The 25210-nt window shown below is 42.0% G+C and overlaps 2 protein-coding genes across 4 annotated transcripts in view; one reads left to right on the forward strand and one right to left on the reverse strand.

Annotated features, from left to right (window-relative positions):
• Positions 1-195: 195 nt before the first annotated feature.
• On the reverse strand, positions 196-16567 carry LOC118427628 (apolipoprotein(a)-like). 2 transcript variants are annotated; one of them, XM_035837503.1, is made up of 18 exons: positions 16031-16566; positions 12535-12732; positions 11536-11641; positions 10826-10964; positions 10300-10387; positions 9977-10081; positions 9395-9493; positions 8823-8952; positions 8447-8569; positions 7541-7677; positions 6923-7058; positions 6305-6496; positions 5456-5647; positions 4668-5003; positions 3777-4013; positions 3022-3419; positions 1779-1923; positions 196-1404 (listed from the first exon to the last, which is right to left on the reverse strand). In XM_035837503.1, exons 1-18 carry the CDS (start codon positions 16109-16111, stop codon positions 1139-1141), a joined length of 3108 nt encoding a protein of 1035 aa, XP_035693396.1. In that variant the 5' UTR covers positions 16112-16566; the 3' UTR covers positions 196-1138. The 2 variants fall into 2 exon arrangements, with proteins under 2 accessions (XP_035693396.1, XP_035693397.1); XM_035837504.1 differs by lacking the exon at positions 4668-5003 and having other exon boundaries at positions 16031-16567.
• Positions 16568-17230: 663 nt separating this feature from the next.
• Positions 17231-25210, forward strand: part of LOC118427665 (calmodulin-like) — a 19530-nt gene continuing 11550 nt past the window's right edge. Inside the window, exons 1-3 of one of the 2 annotated variants that reach the window (XM_035837561.1) lie at positions 17231-17308; positions 21393-21543; positions 21974-22105. In XM_035837561.1, the coding sequence (XP_035693454.1) occupies positions 21397-21543; positions 21974-22105 (279 nt within the window). In that variant the 5' untranslated portion in view covers positions 17231-17308; positions 21393-21396. Of the gene's footprint in view, positions 17309-19166; positions 19196-21392; positions 21544-21973; positions 22106-25210 lie in introns of those variants that run through there. The other variant, XM_035837560.1, reaches the window with a different exon arrangement.

Consider the following 25210-nt stretch of genomic DNA (forward strand, 5'->3'; position numbering starts at 1 on the left):
AAAATATGTTGATAAGTGAGTTTCTTAAAATGTTGCACTTGATTTAGTCAGTGGACTTTGGCATTATGATTAGCATATGCATGTAGTCAACGGTACCGTAGTTATTAGAAAACGTCCTATTGTTGTGTCAAATTCAACTCATAAATCTGATGGATAAAAGATAAGATTACATGAACAAGCCACAAAGAACTGATGTCAGATGCCATACGTATAAAAAGGTGCAGTTTATTACAAGCCAGTAGTCTCGCTGTACATAGGGATCAGGGTTTCATTATGATTTATTTCATTGTGGTTCAATTTGAATGTTCAACAATAGTAGATACGTCAAAACAGCTGTTTATGACTATTCATATGGGATAAGGTAAAATATGGGAATGCAATAAACAAATTTGTTCTCTTAATTCTTTGACATGTAGCATGGTTTACCATTTGAAAACACTAAAATAAGTAGTGTCATCGCAAATACACAATATACAGTGACGTTCTAACTCTATTTCTACATCTATTTCAGAATACGACAATTCTACATGCTATTGACTCGACTCCCTTCTGTGTGTGACACTATAAACTACCTTAACACACATATACTTATCCATGCATGTTTTCATCGCAAGAGTGAATAAAGTACATACAATGGTTTAAATAACCAATGAAATCGCAGATATTTATAAGCGTTTAAAAACGCCAACATGGCCAATAAGAAATTATTCATATCATTCAATGATCTCATGTAGACACAGTTCTTCTAATGTGGAGAAATTAAGACTAAGAAAAGTTAAGTGCCCTTCAATATCATCATGATAAGGTGATTTCTACAAATTCTCATTTTCCTATGCAGTCTGTACAATAAACATTGGGGAGGCTCTTCTAAATCTGGCTTTTTAGGTTTCCGTTTTTGTGGGCGTGGCCTCAAACCGCTGTCAGCCAATCAGAGAATCAGCTTAGCCTTAAGAAAACATTTGGGCAATACTCTGATTGGCTGACAGTTGATTAGAGGTCACGCCCACAAAAGTGAAAACCTCAGCTCGGTTTAGCAAAGCCTCCCCAAGGTATATTGTATAGGCTATGTATGCGCAAGGCTCTGAGTAGTAGAATTCAAGTTCTTACAAATTAATAAAGATTCCCCCACAACTTGTCGTCAACATGACGGTACGCTACAATAATCCCAATAGAGTCCGTTCGATTTCTCCTGTATGTAACACCAGGGGGACGGGTCACCCACGGGGTTACGGCAGTAGTTGTGGTTCCCGATGCCCCCCTCCCCATTCGGGTAGGTCTGTGTGCTGAACTGGCGGTTGGTGGTGGTACTCCAGTTCAGGCACTTGTCCCCGTGCATGGTGACGTCCTGGGTACCGCGGTAACCGGTACTGTCTCGCACGGCGCACTTCAGGGTGATTCTTTCTCCTACAGATAGTGAGAAGCAGTGATAGTTTATGTTTTTGTGTATACACTTGTATGTACCGGAGATGTATGGTTTGAAAGGTTGGCTAGATGTCACTATAGCTACCTGAAATGTCGCTAAGAAGCGTCGTAAGCTTACCAGAAATTAGGCAGTGGCTTATCTATTGACCTGCAATTGTTTGGCCTAGAGAAAATATCCGTATTTGGAGCAGAATGTAGCTTTACTGTTATGGATTTTGGCAACGGACAGGGCTTTCTGACTGAATATGTCTGTTAGGACAAAAACAACGGTTTTGGAAACCACGAATATGTCGGACGCCAAATGACGTCATAGTCACGTGACTGCAGACATGTCTACGTTACTACGTCACCCGTACCTCCACACTGCTGCGCTCCACAGTGGCTCCACGTGACACGTCGTGTGGCCGGGTTGATGTAGTAACACCACGGTTCGGTCTCCACACCGGCAGGGTTTCTGCAGTAGTTGTGGTACCCAATCCCGTATTGCCCTGCCGTGAATCTCTGAAAAATCATAGGGATAGAAAGAAAGAATGAAAGAAAGATAGAAAAAAAAACGAAAGAAATGAAGAAAGATAGAAAGACAAAACGAAAGAAAGAAAGTAAAAAGAAATAAAGTGTTAAAAGTAGTAGAGTCCATTCCAAGACACCATGCGGATGTTTGTTGCCATTGTTTAGAATTGATTTTAAAGTTTTGTAATTATATGTCTAGGATATTTGATACTTCAGAAATATTTTTAACACTGTTTCAACTTTATAAATATTTCCCTGGTCCTGTAAAACTTTGGAAATATTCATGGTGTGGAATTGGATACTTCTAATGGTTTCTAAATAATGATAACAGCATTCTACCATTATTTACCATTTTCTACCATTTTTTGTAAATGGTTCGGTGGGCTGGGAATATAGCAATTCACACATCCTTGCAAAGTATGGTTGGGTGCCATGCAACAATGGCCCACCACAAAGGATCCACCAGTGCCCAGCAGTGAAATCTAAAAATATACAGATACAACAATAGGGCTTACTTTTATGGGGGCAATAAACTAATTTTACCATTTGGCCAGGTTTACCATTTTTTGTAAATATTTGTAAATGTGAAATAATCACAGAGAGGTTTCACAATTATTCTAAGTAAAGATATTTTTGTACAGTTAGTTTCAAAATGTTTCTAAAATATTCAAAGAAATTCAAATAAATGAGTATTTTCTTAGTCAATTTTTTGAAAATAATTTAATTATTGTGGCTCAGATATTCTTTTATTGAAAATAATTCAGACTAATTATAAATATCGCGTAAAACCCCCCATGGTGTCTTGGAATGGACTCTATAGTAGTATAGATAATTACACAAAACTATTAAAAAATTGCGTCTTTTTGAAGGGGTTCTATTAACTGATAATGAAACTGCATCACTAAGTTTATTTCTAGCTTTCGAAAAGGTTTTGTAAACTTGAGTACTCGTGATAATGACGAAATACTGCATAGGATTGGCTAATTCATTTTTACTTAAAACATAATTCTATTTCAAGGTGCACAAATCCTGTCAAGAGAAATGTTGCTAAATGAAGTTAACGTTGGTTATAAACGTCGTAAAACTCACCAAAGTGTTGTAATATTGGTATTTTGCATCGCTCCATTTCAAACACGCCCTGCCGTCCGTAGTGGTCGATTTGAATCCGCGATACGATGAACCGTCACCTGTGTAACAGTCTCCTGGCGGCAGAGGCTTCTGGGTAGGCTGTGGAGTTGGCTTGGGTGTTCCAATTGGCCTGACTATCGGTTTCACAGTTGGCTTGACTGTGGGTTTGGGGGTTGGTTTGACTGTGGGTTTTGGGGTGGGTTTGACAGTGGGTTTCTCTGTAGGCTTGACAGTGGGTTTCTGGGTTGGTTTTACCGTTTGTTTTTGAGTTGGCTTGGCTGTAGGCTTCTCCGTTGGTTTTTCAGCAGGCTTTTCTGTTGGGCTAACGGTAGGCTTCTGAGTAGTTTGTACATGGACTCCTACAGAAAAAAAATCATCATTATCAGATACACAGCTACACAATGGCCTGAGTACCATCCGGGCTGTTCGCTTATGTGTTCGCTTCTACTACCCAGCAGAGAAGCGACTATATATAGCGTACAACAAAAATCGGAGCGAGAAGCGACTGTATATAGTGTATAATAAACGTCGAAGCGAACTGCTATAGGGATGGCACCCAGGCTAGCTACACAACATTATAGCTGTCAAAGTGCATAAATTGATATAATTTACGTTTTCTATAATAATTCTAATGAACAAAGTTTTAATGTTCATCAAAGCAAATACAAAAGCTAAGACAAAAAGTAATGTGTAAAAAAAACGGACAGATAACCAACCAGAACATTGCAGATTGCCGGTTGGTTTAGACCATGATCCTCCGGGCAGACATTTTGTAATGGCGACTCCGGTTCCACCTGCTGCGCATGTCAGGACACAGGTCTTCCCGACAGGCTGTTCGCCATAACACTTGGTCAGCACAGTGGCCGGGACAAAAAATGGAGCACATTTTTCTTCCGGTTCCAACGTGCTGACGGACATTTTAGTCGTTGTGGGAATAAGTGGCGTCGACAACCCTAAAAAAGAGGAAAGATTGGGTCTAAAATTCGACGTATCATATTTTAATTGTGCATGAATGACATAAAATGTTGGTGCTCAGAAGGGTCGACTGCTTGGTGCACATGTGTGAAAATGTCACAAATGGTTTCGATCATGCACCAAATGATATTCCGTGACTTCCAGTACCTGAGGAAACAAAATACGTGTTAGGGTTTTGTGTAAGGGCGTGGTCACAAAGGTTATGCGATCGTCGTACGATGGCTAAGTTTTAGGAGGACAAATATGTACGTCTTCTGCAAAGTTTAACGGTCTTGCTGCACAAAATGCTGTTTTGGATCCATGTCGGTGGTTGGTTCTGTCACGGCTTGCTTGCAAATCCTACGGCATTAAAATCGTACGACAACCGCACGACCTATGTGATCGAGCCCTAAGTGGTACGTTGTGCAAAGTGTCTCGACATGCTTTCTCTGTGAGATGCTGGTGGTTGAAAGACATCTACTACAACTTGGAAAACGTTTGTTAGTGTCACAAAACAACAACTCTCTACAACAACGTATACTTAATGACAGTCAATACTCACAATATTAGCACAGACACATAACTACATACAGTTGGTTAGTTGAGTCCGTCAATGGGTGTTTAAAATATGAATATACGCGATTATAACTAACTCGGGCAGTCAAGGTTCTCCTTCGGTATGGACCACGATCCGTCCGGCAGACACTTGGTGATCGACTGTCCATCGCCGGCAGAACACTTCAAAAGGCAGACGGTACCAATCTCGTTCTTGTCCGCATCACACGAAGTCGTAACATCAGCTGGTACCACCAAATCTTGGCAGGTCTTTGGTGTCGGCTTGGTGGTCGCTGAGGGTTTCTTTTCGGGCATCTTGGTCGTCATACGAGGCGGTTTTTGCGTAGTTACCACCGCGGCAGTTGGCTTGTTTGGCGCGGGTGTAGTGAGGGACTGTTTGGGTCGGGTGGCAGGAATGATGGGGTTTTCTGGCTCTGTAAAGGTATAGGTCTGTTGTCTTACAGTCACAAGGTAAGGTATCATGTCAACTGGGTCGAACTGATTCTAAAACGTCGGTCAACACGGTTTGGTTTGAACCATCTAAGGGCCTAACTGATTCTAAACGTCGGTCAATACGGTTTGGTTTGGTTTGAATCATCTAAATGTATCAGAATATGTCACTAAGATGTTCTTTTTAATGATTCGATGACATTCTGTTTGAATAAAAGCGCCATACATGTTTGCATAAAGGTGTTGTGCATATCATCAGTCATAAGCAAAATAGGTTTGAAGCCAAAAGGTCCCAAAGAACTTAAGGTATTCCTACATTGTTGTTAGACTGTCACTGATCACGTTCGGATAAAGTCATTATAAGACACACTTGTCGCCGAATCCTACTAAAGATTCGGATTTCCTACAGACAAATATCGATCCATGGATAACTTACTTTCACACACAAGCTTCCCTTTCGGTGCAGACCATTTCCCGTCGCTCTGACATGTGGTTGAGATGATGGTCTCTCCCGGCCCGGAACCCACCAGACACAGGACTCGGCACACCTTGCCGCGGAGCTGAGGCTTCCCGCTCTCACAGTTGGAAATCATGACGTCAGCTTGAATATTCAGTGGAGGGCAGGTATCTGAAACAATACAAGTGGTAAATCATGACGTCAACTTAAATATTCAGCGGAGGGCAGGTGTCTGAAACAATACGATTCGTTTGATATGTAGACTTTATATTCACCCCCGTCAAATGCAGAATATGTCGCTAATATATATAAGGAGAGGTTATATGATGAAGATAGGTCCACCACTTTATTGGGGCCAAAGCAAAGAATCTATGTGTGGACATTTTCGCAGCCGGGACGGGGGCCGATATATACTTTGTGGCCGATTATTGATGACCCATTTCCGGAAGATGGCGCGTGTTAAAAGCAGTGGTTAAGTTCACCCTGAAGAAGCAAGAAATCTACAAGCAAATCAATGAAAAATAATCTATATGTTATACATACTCTCTGCCTAATTACTGATGCCCTATTTCCGGAGGATCACGTGATAGAAGCATTTGTTCTGCAGTTAAACCTGAGATAGCTTCCAAGTTTCAAGGCTCGGTCAAAAAATCGTACTGGTGATGTTTTCTTTCTTGTTTTGGACCAAACATGTACGATGTCTGACCCTTGCCTCATTACCTCAATGAAAAGCGGCCTGCAGGCCGATTTGAGATTTCATGAATAAACAAAGGTTCAAACAAACAAAAATTCATATCGTCAAAGATGTATATTGTTACGCAACCTTACCGTAGACGCAGCCCAGCTCGTCTGAGTTGTCCTTACAGTCGTTGTCCCTGTCGCAGCGGTAGGCGGTGGGGATGCAGGTGCCGTCGGTACACCTGAACTCCGTGGACTTGCACTGCGTGGGCTTGGGTGTCGGAGGTCTCGCGGGAACAGCGGGTCTCGCGGGAATGGTGGGCTGTACCGGACTGTACACTTCTGTAGGAACGAGTAAGTAGACTTTGTATAAGTATATCTTTGTTTAATTCTGAGCCTGGGAGCCATCCTACTCAGCTAGCTTACCGGGGCTTCCATTCTCTCTTTCCAGTTGGTTCTCGTGGAGCATGACAGCCATGAATTTACGAACTCAGATGGCAACCAGGCCAGAAAAAAAAACAGTTTCTCATTGCCCAATAAATCTTACGTCACACCTCTATGAATTCACATAAACGTCATTCGAACCTAAAAAATGGTGTACTAAGAAGCAGCTGAAATTTGTGGCAAGGTCTGCCCTTTATATTGGAGTAAATATACTGTACTCAGTCTTCATCATTTTGTCACGTTCGTTATTAGCGGCGACTGATTTGGTGTGATGAAAACATATATAACGTTATGGTGTAAATGATAGAAGGTACTGTGTTGTACCTCTACACTCCTGTACATCGCAGTATCCCCAGCTGTTGTCCGAGTTGACGTAGCACCACGGCTTCTTCAGGATCCGGCCTGCCGGGTTACGGCAGTAGTTGTGGTCACCAAGGCCGTGATAACCGACAGGATAGTTCTGGAGAGGAAAGAAGGAAACTCCGCGTAAATTGGCGAATACAATTGTAATAAAAGTCCTAACTCCTTTCACTCGAGCTCGGGAAAGTTATAACCCATTAAAATCCAGGATACAAAATGGCTGTAACGTACAATATATTTTGCACAGATGTTTGGCCCAAGGGCTATACGAACGGGGATGGGTGCCGCCCTATACACCATATGGTGTGGAGGGTTGTAACGTTAACGCTAACGTTGACGTTAAGTTGCTCTAAGATGATTGCTATCCGATAAGAGAATAGTAGATCAACTCTAAATCTTTAAAGATTTAGCGCATATCTACTGAAATGATTGCATACATACAAAATATTGATATTTTGATATAAATCCGATTAAGTAGATATTGCATTCGTGCAATTTTTGAAGTGCTTTCAGATCGTAATACAGTACGGTAAAATGCCTCCGCCCCTGAGCCGTCGCCAAAAAAGTATAAATATGGATTACATAAGTGTTGAACTGCCTGTAGGTCGCCTCGCTCCACTTGAGGCACGGTTCACCAGCATCCGTCACCGCCACCGTGCCGCGGTAATCCGACCCGTGGCCATGGTAACACATCCGGGCTTGTCTCAGCGACAGGTGGACTACAACAGACGGGGAGGCAAAATTGATCAGATGAAGCTGAAAGAACTATCTAAACTGATACAAGACATATATGGTTATAGTCTCTTTAAGCCCCTGTCACACTTAGTCAACCATGGCCTTCCGGCCTTCTCCAGACCATGGTTTGGAGGTAGTCATGAGCAAGGTCGTCTGTGGTTGGGAGTTGGTCGGCGAGGTTGCGTACTAGTCGTCTGATTCGGCCGACGATGAATTTTGAAAGTCAGAGTCAAGAAAGCGACATTCTGCTTAGATGTAATCAGAGGAGTGAACTGGAGCTAGCATAGCATAGATTACTCCCCATCCCGCGGCGACCTTGGTTGGGGAGTGGTTGGGACAAATGGCGAGATCCTCAATGTGTGACAGGGGCTTTGCTAGGATGGTATTCATGCCTGCCTTTACTCTGGTATTTACAATGAATCATGATACAAATACAAATATTCGCGGCATTGGATAGCAGTACACCCATGTAAGGTGTTATTAAACTATATTTCTGTTAAAATCACAGAATCCACTAATCATTAAAGAAGTGGGACTTTTCATCAGCCACTGCCTCCAAAGAAGAAGTCAAACCACCCAGTAAAGAAGTAGAAGCATGTACATAGATAGCTGACGTGTGTGTATTTAGAATAGACACTTGTTACTTTTCACTGTCTGTATCATTGCAATTAGCCTACGGGCATGGATTTGCAAATAAATATATATTATTAAAGAAGCAAGTCTTTCACACTTGTGTAGTACGACTCAAGGTACCTTCTTTCAGTGTTCTCTCTGGACAGGAGAAGACGGCTGAGTAGTCGTGGATGTCGTTACACATACAGGAGCAGTTGTAGGCGACAAAGGCTTCTTCGGGACAGTCCATCGCAGGACACTTATCTAAGCACAAAAAGCAGATCACCATATAATTTTTCAGTAATACATTGTTTAGATGCTCGGAAATAGTGGAATGAGGTTTTCAATGTGGGAACAATACTGTGTTATGAAACGCATAGTCAGAGGCGAAGTGCCATAATCATTTTAGCACAGTGGAAAGGTAGCAACAAAGCAGCGCCATTAAAATATCGCAAAGATATTGAGATTTACAGTACTAGTATGTAGTAGTAGTAGACTGGTTTATGTCTGTACTGACCGCCACATCCGTAGAGAAGGTTGACAGTCTTAATGTCGTAGAAACTGAGCGCCTGTTTGTGTCCGATGAAGTACTGATACTTGGTGTCCTTTGTCACGATGGTCTGGAGATCTGCCCTCACTGTCCACTCCTAATGGATTGTAACACATCATCATGAACTTTGCAACATATCATCAACTGGACGTTTGTCCAAGAAACTACCTGCTACGGTTTCAATACGATGGTAACAGTTTTATTTTTAAAAAAGTAATGATTAGCGTCCGTGAATAGTTCAACTAGGCTGGTACATCACAGGTGGAGTTTTTTGTTCACAATCAAAGATTATACTGCCTAGCTGAAGTTCCAATGACCTTCCTCATCAGGTCAGTTCTGATAGGTTATATACAATTCCAAACGTAGGTATGAACACAGTCACGTTTGGGACCGCATTCTTCGCAATGCAGCAGCGACACCTAGCTGCAGTGCCCAGCATTGGCCTACAAGTACACAAGTATGATGCAAGAATACGTATTTCCATTCGTTTATTTTCATGGTGGTGAGAGAAGACGTGATTGACCACAGAGTGCACTTACCGTGTTGTAGTAATGCATGATTGACATGTAGTCATATGGGATGTTATACAAGTTGATATCGCTGGAAGACATCTTCTGGAAGTTATATTCCTCTCCTGGCTGGAACATGGAAGCGTAAAGTTTGACAACATCTAAGACAACATAAATCATTAACATAGTCCAGGGTGTAATTTTACCAAAAAAAGTTCTTATTAAACGTTGTTGTTATCTGTTGTTTAAAAACATGAATTGATCACATTATTTGTACATTGGTAGCCGGTACCAGAGCGCTTTTCATCACCATTTCCTCCAGGTTTTCAGATAAACTTGACATCAGATCATGTAACAATAGTTGACGAGTACGCAGACATCAACAAATAGAAACAAGATGGCGCCTGCATGAAATCAAATTCGTGACATGGCAGCGTCCTGGTACGCCGGCGAAAACAATACAGTTTTGACATTCTTAAGCTTACTTCAATACGTAGAATACAATTATCTGTCTAGCTACCTTCGGTAGCCGATATACACTTCTAGGCCGGCTACACAGCTTTTGATACTATCTTATGCTACTGTAGGATCTGATTGGAGATTATGTCTTACCCGGATGTTGTTGACCAGAATGTCCACAAACTCGTCCCGGTCCGGCCGGCTGTGCTCATGGTACAGACCGAGCACGTGACCCAGCTCGTGAAGAATCACTCCTACCTGAGAAAGAGGTGACAAGAAAAATTGTAAAAAGAACACTATTGGATATTCTGCTAACTGCTATCTATTGTAAAGCAGAAATAATACTCAGCACAATTATTTTATAATGCCTGATGTCAACATTCGATCAAAACAAACTTTATCCTTTGTCTTAATTTATAGTCATAAAACAAATTAATAATCAAAACGTTAAAAATCTTAACAGAAACATGACGTACCGGGTTTGATGTGGCGAAAAGACAGGCGTCGTTGATTGAAACGACTTGTTGGTCCCTTTCAAGCAGTCTTCCGACATCTGATAGACACCTGTAGATATAAATGTTTGTTTTAAGACCTGGTGACATTCGCCATACGATCATCGTACGAACATCGCGCGATCTTCGCACGACCGCAAGCAGATGACATTCATGGGATATTCGTGTACGTGTCGTACAAAGCTCAGTGGTCTTGTTTCGGAAATGTTGTCTTTTACCCTTGGCGGTTGGTTCTGTCCGACAGCCTGCTTTAAAAACCTACGACGTCAAAGTCGCACGGCATCCTACGATTGTCACCGCACTATAACTGGTAGTTATGTATATCGTCTTTTTTATTGTATAAGTCTAGGAGTTCTGGGACGACGGTTCGACTCTGCAATATGGAGAATGTCAAAACAGGGTACATTGAAAACCGTCAGTAGTCGATATGTATGTACCTTGGGGAACAGATAAACAGTAAACATCGTTTACAACAGATCTTACTACTAACCCGATTCCTTTGTAGAAGATGATGTGATCGTGGTGCCCCAGGTAGCTAGCCAGTTTACGTGAGTATGGTTTGAACCTGGCGCAGCTGTGCTGGTGCCACTTCTCCATGGCTTCAGCGATGTACGACCGGTCACGGTGAGCTGCAAAAGGACGGACTTCATTCAGTGCTTTTATTTCCCTCGCCTCAAAGGCTATGTTTTCAGTGCCTCGTATTTGTGGATGTGTTTATGGATAATTCAAGTAGGTGTTTTTTTAACCTCCTTGGATAATTTTTTAAGCCATAGATGGACCTTTTTGATATTTCGTACGTTGGTGGGTGTAAAAAAAGTCTTGGTGGACCACCTGGTGGATTCCTTTGGTACTGCAATAGAACATTTGGTTTTCATATCTCGTGTTCTGGACATCCTATGGTTATGACCTTGTAATGATAAATCCAATGCAGTAACGGTATACTGGCTACACGTTTAATCAACAGGCAACAACATACATCGGTAGTGGCGTATCAGCGTTGCTGACTTTATTTGAAGAAAGTTTTTTAGCAGAAAAAAACTTAAGATTGTCCTTTGTACATTCCATTCGCGTGGGAAACTCCCACAGTAAAGGATATTTCAAATCCCACAAGGTCCCGTAATACTTAAGCTCGATAGGAACGAATTCCTTGGAATTCCTTAGATCTCTCTTATTTTGAAGACTTCAAACTGTCGTACTTACATAGGCTGTCCCCCATGATGTAAGGAATGGTACCGCCCGGCCACCTTAGCCGCAGGTCCCGGATGGCTTTCCGTTTCGGTCTTTTGAAGGTCGGTTCCGATCCCAGCTGTGTGATTGGACAATTCGTTAATCATGTTTATCGGTGAAGAGGAATGTAGAAAGAGGTATGCAGCCGGAGACAAGTGGACGTACTTAGCAGTGCCAAAGGCCAAGAACATAATTCAACGTCAGAGAGGGATTTTCATCCATTACATTGGCATTGTAACTAATTCTAAGTCTAAGTATAAGCACAGAGTATAAAACACGTGATACGTCGATGAAGGTTAGACATCAAGGTAATAAGATACGCCAAAAATCAGTTACTCCAGCAACCAAAATTGTATCCAGTTGCTTGAGTCGCTTTTTGGCGTACAAAATCCGTGTCATAAATAGCCGACCATTTTCTCCCGACCTTAAACAGACCATGGTTGGGAGTAGGTCTTGAGCAACTTGAAGGTCATCTATGGTTGGGAGATGGTCCCTAGTCTTTAAAAGTCGGCTGCGCAAGCATATCATTTATTATGAAAAAAACAAAGTCCCAGGAGCTTTATCCTTGATTCACTCAGAGAAGCGAAATTGGAATAGGACGGATTCCATGTTGCTTCCAACCCAGCGCCAACAACCTTGAGTTGTTGTGGGAGCAAAGTGATGGGAAGGCCCTGAATATGTGACAGGGGCTTAACGGTTTTGCATGGGATGGATGTAGATTGGCTATCACAATAGGTTCATGATTTGACTTGGTTGATGTTTGCATTTATTAATATTTATTACAGCCGGACGACCAATTTCATATTACAAAAGTACATCTGACAATACTAGTAAGGAATTCCAAAGATCGCCATTGCTACGGAAAAATATCATCAAAACTGATTATACCACTGTCGATAGACCAAAAAAGTCATTTCTCGATCAACTACAGATAACCAATAAGAGCTGATGATGATGATGATGAGGACTTACCCTTAGAAAGTCTCCGTCTCCAGTGTCATTGTCAAGGTCATAGTCGTAGTCGTACTCATACCCGAACGTGTCGTTGTACGGAGACGTCCCGTTTTTTATCATCTCCTCCACCACCAGCGCCTGCTCCGGCTCTAGCACCATGTTGATCTTCACTAGCACCAAGGGCTTGCGTCGCCACCTTCTCCTGGGGTTTCCCGCCTTTTGGGATAGGAAGGGGAGATCTACTGAGTATACTGTTAACTATAAACGTTACAATAACATTCGTTATAGGCCATGGTGAGATTTTGATGGTGTAAAGTTTTCAAGCAAGCTGTGACAGAACCAACGACAGAAAGACAGCCTTTACAGGGCAGCCGAACTTAGCCTGATTAAATCTCGCTTACAGCAGCCCGCCAAACATCCGGCCGGCCTCCTCTGTGACGGTGAGGAGGGGCCAGTTACCGCCCTGGACAGCAAAGTTTGTGCTGAACCGTTTTGGATGGGTAGGGTGGAGTATTAGCCTGCCTATCATCCTCTGTAGTAACCGCTGGCTCAATCTTTTCTCTGGCTAAGTTTCGTATACTACTCCATGGAGTCCATGAGTCCATGGAGTAGTATACGAAAAGTATGATATAAAAGACACCGCAAGCTACACAAGACGTAAAGAGAATAGTCGTGGGTACTTTTTGTGTATATTTTTATTGATACATTTCTATTTTTCGTTGCCACAAATAGCCCGGCCGGGCCCCGGTTTGGAAATGTGACGTTAACCTAAATCGAGTAATAGATACTCTCCAAGCAGAGGTTTGGCTCCGGCTGTGTTATACATGATGTCCAGCTGGCACAGAGAGGAAGTGCAGAAATTCCAGAGGCTCCCTGCCCGGCCGGCCCCCCCACCTCACCCGTCCATCTGTGCGTACTAATTAACAAGCCTGGGTGATTACACCCGATGATATACACAGCCTGTCGCCTCTTATCTATGCCTGTAGGAAACGTCTTTCCCTCATTTCATCGGATCGGCGACTAGAGCTCAATTTAGGGTCATCTGAAATGGACGGAAAGCCGCAAATTGGTGAACTTTTCCTCGTTATCTCGTGGCACGACATTCCAAAATATTCCATATGGTGGTCAAAGTGGAGACAAATAATACCACATCTGTGGTAGTAAATTGATACGAATGTTTAGATTGTGGTAAATCAACGCGTTAATTTATAGTTTTTTTAATACTTGATAATATGAATGTTGCAAGGCAACAAGATAAAAAATAACTAATATCATATCATCATCATCATCCAGGCGTGAAAGGCGAATCAAAAGGCGAATGAACATCAATTATTGTGGTTTACCCTTCTTGTCAGAGTCCCTTTCTTAGTTGTTCAGATCTGCAATGCCAAAAACCTCCTTTGTATTCCAAGGAGTTTCAAGGTAAACATGACAGAAGAAGCAGCACATCATCTGCACACATATTCTAACTAACGTTACTCAAAATCAAATGAAAACAATTGAAATCGCGACGTAAAATGATCAGTGTTAAAAACTGCAAAGATCTATTTGACTTTAAATTCAGATCAAGGACCTTGTTCAGATTTAAATGTAATGAATGCTTCACACATATTTGAGAGATCTTGGAAGGGCCTGCATGTGCGAGGGTGGCTCTTTGCTAAACTCAGAAAAAGAGAGACTAATCTCCAGACAGATCTACCGGTGGCATAAGGAGTTAAGCTGGCCAAGGAGAGTTCTGGACTAGACCCTTATGCCTAAACTCCTTATGCCACTGGTAGATCTGCCTGGAGATTAGAGCGGCTACGTACTGCCCATGGCTTTAGGGGGCGATCACACGATTGAGTGTGTTTGAGTTCCATATTGTCATAGAGAAATCTGTTTTGAGAAATTTGTTGATCTAGCGAAAGTTAGCCTGATTAAATCTCGCTTATAGCAGCCCGCCAAACATCCGCCGGCCCTCTTTTACGCGGGGAGGGGCCAGTTACAGCCCTGGACAGCGGAGTTTGTGTTACACAGACTAAGCGAAAGTTTGTGGGGAAAATTGTATTTTTCTCCGACTTTTACCAATTTACATGGAATTTAAACGTTAACGCCTGATAATGCCCTACCTTGACTCGAACATGTTGTTACCTACATACAAACGTTATAACTGTCCATACACTGAAACAGCCCGCATAACTGGGAGTAATTGGGCGGCTGGCATCCTTCCGAGCTGAGGACATCTCCAGTTAATGAAAACCTTACACATTTTGGAGCGGAAAAGGTAAATTGAACGGTTGACTGACCGTATGCTGACATGGCATTGCGTGAAAAGAATAACAGCATGTCTCAAGGGCGATGTGGTTAACTTGAAGTACAATTGACATAAGGGCCCAGTCGCAAAAGTCGTATGATCGTCATGAGATCGCAAAATATAGGCTTGGGGGGGGGGGGGGGGCAAGGCGTTCGCCTGAGATCCTTGGCGGTTGGTTCTGACTTCTGTCAGTGCTTGAAAATTGTACACCAGAATTTATTTTAACACGTATGACAGACGGTATGTAATTTTGTCCATCGATGGTTGTAGATCCTTTTTATCTAATTTTACAATAGGATAATAATAACTGTCTTCCACGAGTTTTACTTCAAAGAATTTATCTTATAAACCTTCCAAATGCTTGGATCGAACTTTATCATAACATTTTTTAAACGATCGGGTTTTCTGACAATGCAATGCACTTCGCCCCAGAAAGTGACTGTCAGCGTCGCTGGTCAGAAAACATTACGATTTTCTACCCCCAATATCTGCTTGGAGATTAACGGGTCCATTTTTCTTTGCCTGCGAAGCGCTAGGGTCCGGTCACATAAATTTCTTCGATCGTTCGAAATCAAAATCGTATGACGGCCGGTCTTCCATAGTGATCGCGTAATTTAACCCATAACGACGGTTAAACGCCAAATCTTCAAACTCGAACTTTATCAAAATACTTCTTGTCATAATATCATATTACTTTCACGTCTTTTATTGGTTCTAACGACATTTTGTGAACAGGGCGAAAAATCACTTCAGTATGGTTTTCATTAGGCGTTCAAAACAAGTCTGTTCGCCTAACCAAGGACGGCTATGTTTACAAACGCCTTGATGATAATTACACTAAATGGTATGTCTAGTTATATTGAGAATAAAACAATCAGAAAGAAACCGTTCTCAATATCATCAGACATTCAATTATTAACATCCAATTTTATACAGTATCTTCCATAACCAAAATTATGAATTCGGAACAGCTGTCTCCTAGCTTCAACCATCATCATATGTTTATTTATTTTTTCAGGATCTTTCGATTCAACGCTAAATCGATAATTTATGCATATTCCATAATTCATTTCAACAATATTCCAAAACAGAGAACAGCATTGCAAATTACTGCTCTAGCGACACGAAAGAACTACATCCTAGAAACTAAGAAAGTGTGTAAATCTTCTGATTAATGAGAAAGAAATTAGTAGTTTAAGTAGTTGTAATTTACGTACTTACCTCAGTCACAGTAGCTATACAAGCGACAATAATCAGTACAAGAACGGCAGCCTTGCGTACGGTGAGTTGGAACGAGTCCATGGCTGCACAGCACGGTTTTACACGCGATCCAAAGTACAGTTGTTCCAAGAAAGACCCAACAAGCGCCCGGTCAGCCAAACTGACGGTCAAGTCTACGACCACACTCCTTCGCACAGCTGCGGCCGCTAGAAATGACTCGTACCACCGCTGGAGATCACGGCTACTATCTTACTATACGTCCGGTGGACTCTCTCTCTCGGGAACCGCTATGTAAAGTGACCCGCGGGGTTGTGAATTTCTGGCTCTTGTCAGGACTGCCGTGATCAGAACCACATGTGGAGGATGTGTTCCGTCCCGTTGCCAAGGCGCCCCGGAGCGAGCTCGGCTGGCCGGGCAGGGGGATTATGTAGCCTCCATAGCAGGCTCTTGGGGGTCTTTTTTCCGTCTTTATAAATTTGGGGCTCAAAATACACTTTTGGTGGCCATCTCTTCATGTACTGGGTTGCTTTATTGCCAGCTACGTGGATAATGGCCAGCAAAAGTGTATGACTTATGAGCCACCAAAAAGGCGGCAAAAAGGCCCCAGGGAGCCTGGTATGGAGGCTACAGATTATGCGAGAGTGCGGCGAGAGGCATCCAGACCCAGACGGAGGGCATCGATCACTGTCAACTCCTGAAGGGGTGCATCTGTCAATATCAACACCTAAAGGGGTGAAACTATCGCTGTCACTATCAATAATACTAGTAACACCTGAAGGGGTGCACCCATCAATATCAACACCTGGAGGGGTGCATCTGTAGTCGGTAAATACCAACTGTAAAAAAATGCTATGTCTCAAAAGCACCATGTCGATGGCCGAAGATGTCAAGGCGTCGCTAGTGAGGTCCGGCGAATTTTGGAAATTGTAGCCATCTGAATCGCCATTTCGAAATGCGACAAACAAAATGTCGGCGGTTCCCGATAAGTCAAAAAGCTGACGTCGCCGGTTTTGACGACCGGCGATTGACCCCCATACTCTGTAACCTCGGGCTATATTCCAACCTCGATACTATCATGAAATATGACATAAATTGACTGATTTGAAGTTTTTAGGTCATGTTTCAGCCAATCAAAAATCAGTGCATGGCGAGCGCTGTCCAATCACAGTTCACTGTCGTACAGACAACATGAAGCCTATCATTTTGTTAATTTTCCCGGTATTGTCAAGTGGTGTCTGCTCTGCTAGTGTGCTCCATTCCAACAGAACATACTGCACGGTAGGTCTTTTTTCAACCTTTCCTTCATACTTACTGTTGTACAGTCACCTTGCTTATGAAGTATCGAAATTAAAATATGTGACTTAAGAATCTAACACGTTTTTACGTTAGCGTAGTGATTTCAATCTTGCAGAGATTCCGATCGGAGTGTGTAAATTTGAACCTGGATAGTCAAAAGACTTCAACTTCGATTTATATCATTGCAAATGTCAATCAAAATTATCTTAGAACTGGGGTTTTGATTGACATTTGCAATTTTGTTAAATATGATTTGATGATGTTTAAAAGACTCTTAGGAGCTTTGATGTTTGACTTCAGTTTTCTGAAGTTAACTAAACTAAAAGCAGGTCATGTCTAACTTACATGGGACAAGCTTCTGAAACAAGTCAAGTCTTCAGTTTTATTTGTCATGTAAGAATTCAGAGGGGCGAGTAAGAATGGGGATCGAACCCGGGGCGGCAGATTACAAATCCAACGTGCAAACCACAACACCAAAAGCTCTAGAGCCATTGGCGTGGTCAGTTTGGCAGCGCTTGAACCCCACTGTTACAGTCATATGAAGCAAAGAAACTACAGATACAATCGTCGATGGAAAGCACTGTCGATCTATTGTACAATGCTCTTCAAGAATGATGTATTTCTACGTAGTCAGAGGAGGCCTGTGATACTGACAAAAATTACTTCTCAGCATTCTTTGCAATACACATTCCACATTGGCAGTGCCACAACTGGTACAGTTTGATGTTTAATGTTGGGAAGAATGCCAGGCAGGAATCATTTGCTACACACCTGTATAACACTCCATTGAAGCCCCAGTCAAAGCGCTTAACAGCTCAAAAACTCGTACTTTCCCAGAACTGGAGGGGAATTTGTTATCACCAAGCACTGTAGGGACATCCTTTCTGGGTAGTTTTAAAGAACGCTTGCAGATAGATGTGCAAAAGCTAGGTGTGACGGGTCGTTCGGTGTAATATAACCAGCTGCTGCCGCGCCGCCTGCCTGCGAAGCTGGTGTGTTTCGCCGAAGGGCGGTTATACCGGCTATATAGATACAGGTCGTAGGCAGGTCTTTCTTAGAAGGATCATCATTTTCACCCTAGGCCCTATACTGTAAATGGCCGCTTCACCGCGAACTTAAAACCACCGCGAACATTTTTCCATGGCAATATTATAAAGAGACTCCAGTGCATGGTGCTACCGCGAACTTAAAACCACCGTGAAGAGTCCTTTTTCCTGCTACCGCGAAATTAAATCCCCGCGAACTTAAATACATTTATAGTATATCATTAACATGGATCATAACATTCTGTTGTAACATTCTGTTCAATTGAAGCGACGATAATCATCATCTGTAGATTCTGTAGGCAGCACTGGTTCAGTATATCGTCTCGCAAGGTACAGAAATGTTGGCACTTCACTAACACCATGATGGCAACCTCCAGCTCCTGTGAGTAAGTGTGTAGGGTTTCTTTTGTGGGAACATGCTGGGGGCGTTACATCCTTGTACACATATGCACAGGGGGCAGACGGCTTGACTTCTCCTCAAGAAATGCTGCAAACTTTACGAGATACCTGTGTTTCTCAGCTCATAGCGCTATCGGCTCCTTTGGGATCTGAACCATCAAAATTTAAAATATCATGTGCCTTTCAAATTTTGTCAGTGGTGGTTAATCTTAAAATTGGTAAGGTCGGCAGGTGTTTGTTAGAAGGGTCACTGCCCCCTAGGCCCTATCATTAACCTGGATAACATTCTGTTCATTGAAGCGACGATAATCATCTGTGGCAGCACTGGTACAGTATATCGCCTCGCAAGGTCGGTAGAGCGTTGCCCATTGTTGGACTCAAAGGTTTCAGCCGTAGGCCTCACTCTCACCATGGCAAACCGTGGGTAAGTGTGTAGGGTTTCTTTTGTGAAAACATGCTCAGGGCCCGGGGCGTTACATCTTTTAAGGCCTGTACACATATACAAAGGGAGCAGAAACGGCATGACTTTTCTCAGAAAGGCTACAAACTTTATGAGTAACGTGTGTTTCACAGCTCATAATTCTATCGACTCCTTTGGGATCTGAACCATCGGCTCAGTGTCGTCCCGAATCAGAGTCAGGCTGAACCTGATCAAATACAACATTTTTCCCTAGGCCTTATCATTAGCCTAGGTAACATTCTGTTCAATTGAACGATAATCATCATCTGTGACAGTACTGGTACAGTATATCGTATGCCTGATCGGTACAGAGTGTTGGCACAGTCAGTGTGAACTGCATTTGGGACTCGTAGATTTCAGCCGTAAGTCTCACTCACACCATGGCAAGCCACAGCACTCGTGGGTAAGTTTGTAGGGGTTCCTATGTGGAAACATGCTGGGGGTATTACATCATTGTACACATATGCGCGGGACTGCCAACTATACGAGTGACGTGTGTTTCACAGCTTGTAATTCTATCGGCTCCTTTGGGATCTGAACTATCGACTTTGTGGTCCCGATCAGAGTTGATCGAACCACCAACTGGGACAAGGACCAGAACTTTTGTCTTACCTGTGACAGGCATTTCATATTTTATAGTATTGTTGGGTATAATATCACGTTGTGTTGTAAGCTTGACTGTAAGCTTGGTTACAGTCGAGAGGCCCGAAACGTTAAACAGCGATCTAAAAAAATAAGGACATTGCTAAAAAGGAATACAAAAGGTATGTATTTATAGACACAGCTGGCGGTGAAACACTGCCTTCGTGTGTCAATTAATTAACACCTGTTTTGTTTCTTTTACTTTCATTACAACACCCCCTATTTTACTTATTAGCTATGGGTTTGTTTCTTTCCTTTGTATATATCACTGCAATTTGATGTGCTTAGACTGTGTCCACTTAAAAACAATTCGACAGAGTTGAATGCGGCTGTGCAGGTGTTCAAAAAATTCAATAAGGGGTCAATGACCCGACCTGAGATGTCTACGGTGTCATCAGGCATCGTCGGTAACGTTACCTATTAGTGCTGAATCGAGTAAACAACCTTGAGAACTCAGCTTCGCAAACTCGGTTGTTTATGAGGTTTGGTTTGGTTCTGTTTTATTCAGATTTCCATTAGTGATGACTGATACTAGCTAGTATGTCACTATTCTTCCTGGAGTCCGGGCGAATGACTCAAGTATTTATATAATTAACACCTGTTTTGTTTCTTTTACTTTTCATTACAACACCCCCAGTTTTACTTATCAACTTAAAGCCTGTTTCTTTCCTTTGTATATAACACTGCAATGTAGATGATTCGATGTGTTTAGTGTGTCCACTTAAAAACAATTCGTCAGAGTCAAATGTTGATAACAAATTCCAATCTACGATAGTTCTGGGAAAATACGAATTTTTTAACACATCAATCCTAGCTTGGAAACTCTGGTACTTGAAGTCATGGCTGAATACGGTGTCATCAGGCTTCGTCGGTTACTATTTGTGCTGAATCGAGTTAACAACCTCGAGCTCGGGAACTCAGCTTCGCAAACTTGGTCATTTAATCTCCAAGCAAACCCTACGGTGCCATAAGGCAGCATCAAAGCTCGCAAAGCAGTTTATAGCCGGCCAAAGGAAGTCAGACGGGCAACGGCCGCGGAGTCTGGTAGCATACACGTACACTCCTAGGCCGACTTCACTCCTCTGCCACCTTTCGATACTATCTTATGCGACTGTAGTATCTGCTTGGATATTAGGTAGTTTATGAGGTTTGGTTTGGTTTGATTCGGATCTCCATTAGTGACTGATACTGGTGACCTGGAGTCCGGGTGAATGATGTAATCACCGTATGGCTGATACGAGGTGGCTGGTAGAAAGCGACGAAGACTATTAAAGTGACACCATATACACTGAAGGGAAGCTGGTCATCAACGTTTTTATCATATAGCGATTATTGTACATCAAACTGACACGAGTGAGATAAGTTCACATGTACATCTTATAATCCTACACACCTTTCTGCTGTTTCCTTAACAGTTGTCCTAATCTCCGAAACATGATTTACAAACAACATGGAGACAATCCATGTAAGTTCTTGGTTATCATCTTCTTTTCTAAATTTATCACTTGTTGTTTATCAGAGCAATGTCGACCCAGCTCACCACGGATAAGATCGTCCAGTTCCAACAAATCTTCACCAAAATCGCGAACGGAACTGGTCACATCGGTCCGAATGAGCTCCGAACCTGGTTACAGTCCATGGGGCAAGACCCGACCGACGAAGACGTTAAGGTAAGGCGTCTTAATGGTCGTTTTCCGGCGTGTAGCTTACCCAAAGAGACCGTTCCCCGTTGGTGTTGACGTTTTCTTCGGGGGCATGAACAGAACGGAACAAAATAGACCCCCCCCCCAAAAAAAATGCCTGAAAACACGTTTTAAACAGCCGGAGCCGAACCTCTGCTTGGAAAGTCTGGGAATGGGGGATGAACGCGTCAAAAAGAATAGTATCAAATCTAGGGTGTTTTTCAGTTCATGGAGTTCTTTTTTCATACAATCTTAGGCCATAATGACATGGATGACATCCTTTGGGAATCCAAAAACTGATGCGAATAAGAAAAAAGTTTGACAAAAAAAGGCTGCCTTTATTATGAAATCAAAGTGGTCAGGAAGGTTGCGAACTTTCCGTCTCTTGGCGCTTATCAACTTGTCTTATCCTTTCCAGGAACTGATACGTGACGCCGACTTGAACATGACGGGGAAGATCAATTTTTTCGAGTTCCTGGTTCTGATGGACCAGATCCTGACGATTCGGAGGGAGAGCCGTCTGAGGGAGATGTTCGAGAAGTTAGATCGGGTAAGTCCTTTGTTTGACCTTTCGTCTTGTTTGTTTGTTTCCCATGCATAAACGGTAAACCGCCCCAAGGCGTTTTGTACAGTAGGCCTGCTTTGGATTCGAACCCATCTAACCTTTAGATTTTTATGTCAACTACCCTAACCGTAAGACCACATTGCCACCTTTGTAGTGGGATATATAGTGAGCATAGGAAAAGATATATGAAACTAAAAATACCGACCTCTAAATACTAGTTCTGCACCCAAGGTAAGACAAATCCACAAGCCTGATTGTCCTGACCAAGTGAAAGAACCGATCAGACGAGCGTATATGTCCAATACCAACCTCCCGATCGGGAATGTAAGATTTTTCCAGGAGTGAGATTTTCATATTCTTGTTTCTTACACAGTCATGGCATCAATAGCATTGGGGTTATTTCAGCTGAATAAACTGAATCAAGAACTCTTCTTCAAATTTCTTGTTACTTTCATAGTCATGGCATCCAGTGCATTGAGATTATTTCAACTGATTAAACTGAATCAAGAACTCTTCTTCAAATTATATTTCAGCCATACCATAGGTATGGTGAAATATATTGTTATATTGCAATCCATACATAGTATGGATGCAATATACTGTTTTTCCTTTGTTTCTCCTGTCAAATCTTCAAATGGGATTAATTTTTTCATTTTTGGGTCAAATGAGCTGAAATTTGGCATGGAGGTAGGGATAGCAAATACCCCCAGGCGTTTTTTTCACTTCCTTGATAGAGGCCTTAGAATTTATGATATTTAGGGTTTTTTGTCATTTTAAGACAAACTAGAAAGGCCGACATTTGCTTGAGAGCAAATACAGCATATTTCAGCCATCTCCTTCCCCAAGCAACAATGGACTATTCCAAAATCACCCATGTGCAAAAATGGAACTCTTCTGCTTAAGATGACTAAGCATCCTAAGCTACTAATTACACGTATGAGCAAAAATGAATCGTACAACCCCCTTCCCTGCAAGAATGGACTCAAGTGCACCCAATGTAGAAGGGTAAGATAGACCAGTCCAAAAACACTTCCGCTAAGAAATGGAATTTTGAATCATCAGCCGTCCAAAACTGAATTTGAAAGAAATCCCCCCCCCTTTGCAAGAATGGGCTCTACCTGTTATACCCCTGTGCAAAGTGGAGCGATCCAAAAATACATCCGCTAAAATAGGACTTTGACATAATCACCAAAGTCCAGAAATACATGGCCTTTTCTATAATAAGCAACCCAGTCCAAAACTGAATTTTTTTAATAGTCCCCTGTGCATGAATGGACTCATCCATATTACATCAGGCTTGCTGATTGGCTGCCGAATCCTCAGGTACAGTCTTCAGGTGGGGTCAAGTTCCATTCAACAAATGGAATTCGGAATCATCACCCATGTCCAAAAATGAATTTTTTTTAAATCCCCCCTATGTGCAAAAATGGACTGTCCCAGCAGTAGCCTTATGTCAAGTGGATCAGTGCAAAAACACTTCCGCTAAAAAAAGCATTGGCATTATCACCAAAGTCTTAAAGTAAATTTTAAAAAAACACCCCCCTGACCAACAATGGACTCTTCCAGCAAAATAACCTTGCTCATTGGCTAATAATTAATTAGATTTACCTTGTCCCCCCAACCACCTGGAGGAACATGGACTAGGTAGGTATGTAGATGATTGGATCTACCAGAAACACCTGTGGCTTCCAGAATGACCTAGAGGTCGTTGACCTCGGCACTTCCACCTCACAAATCCAAAATTCTCCCACAAAAACCTCCATAAGGAGCCATTTTGAAGTGATTTATACCAAATATTATGCATGGATCCTTTGAATAAGTACCTAGGGCACCTCTGTGCTAAATTTCAGGTCATTTGGATGTAATACCATGGTACAGGGGGCCTAAATATAAAGTTGTGGTCCAAAAATTGCAATAAAACCTCAATAAAATCATTTTAGAAGCAGATATGAATAAAATGAAAAAAACACCTAAGGGTATTGGCCCACTCTACCTTTGTGCCAAATTTCAAGTCATTCGGTCCAGGAACGACGGAGTTGATTCGATTTGAAGATTTGACAGGAGAAAGAAAGAAAGAAAGAAGAAAGAAACACTAGAAAGGCCGACATTTGCTTAGGAGCAAATACAGCATATTGCAATCCATCTTCATCCTTGAGAAAATCCCAAAATTCAACAATTTGAAATAATGTTTGCTCAAAGGGAAAATGAAGTACTGTGGGCACTTGTCCTACACACCTTCATGTCGAATTTTAGGTCATTTGGTTTCAACATAAGGGCATAGGAGCCAAAAATATACATTTTTAGTTAAAAATGACTAACAATCCCAAAATAACTCATTTTATAAGTGCTCTATGAAGAAAGTGTCGATGGGGTCCTGTTGTCATATGTCCAATTTACCTTTGTACCAAATTTCAGGTCATTTGGTTTACATACAAGGGCAAAGAAGCCAAAATATACATTTTTTAGTCAAAAATGGCTGAAAACCTTAAAATAACTAATTTTTGAAGTGATCTATGAAGAAAGTGTCGATGGGGTCCTGTGAGCATATGTTCAATGCACCTCTGTACCAAATTTCAGGTCATTTGGTTTCTATACAAGGGCATAGGAGCAAAAAATATACATTTTTAGTCAAAAATGGCCAAAAACCCTAAAATAACTCATTTTTGGAGTAAACAATGAATGAAGCGTTGATGGGGTTCTGTGGTCATATGTCAAACGCACCCATGTACCAAATTTCAGGTCATTTGGTTTTAATACAAGGGCATAGGAGCCAAAAATATACATTTTTAGTCAAAAATGGCCAAAAACCCTAAAATAACTCATTTTTGAAGTGATCTATGAAGAAAGTGTTGATGGTTTTCTGTGCTCATATGTCCAATGCACCTCTGTACCAAATTTCAGGTCATTAGCTTGTAATACCAGGGCACAGGGGCCCAAAATATACATATTTTGTCTAAAAATGACCAAAAACCCTAAATATCATAAATTCTAAGGCCTCTATCAAGAAAGTGAAAAAAACGTCCGGGGGTATTTGCTATTTCTACCACCCTGCCAAATTTCAGCTCATTTGGGCCAAAAATGAAAAAATTA

The sequence above is a fragment of the Branchiostoma floridae genome, chromosome 12, assembly GCF_000003815.2.
Source record: "Branchiostoma floridae strain S238N-H82 chromosome 12, Bfl_VNyyK, whole genome shotgun sequence".
NCBI lineage: Eukaryota > Metazoa > Chordata > Leptocardii > Amphioxiformes > Branchiostomatidae > Branchiostoma > Branchiostoma floridae.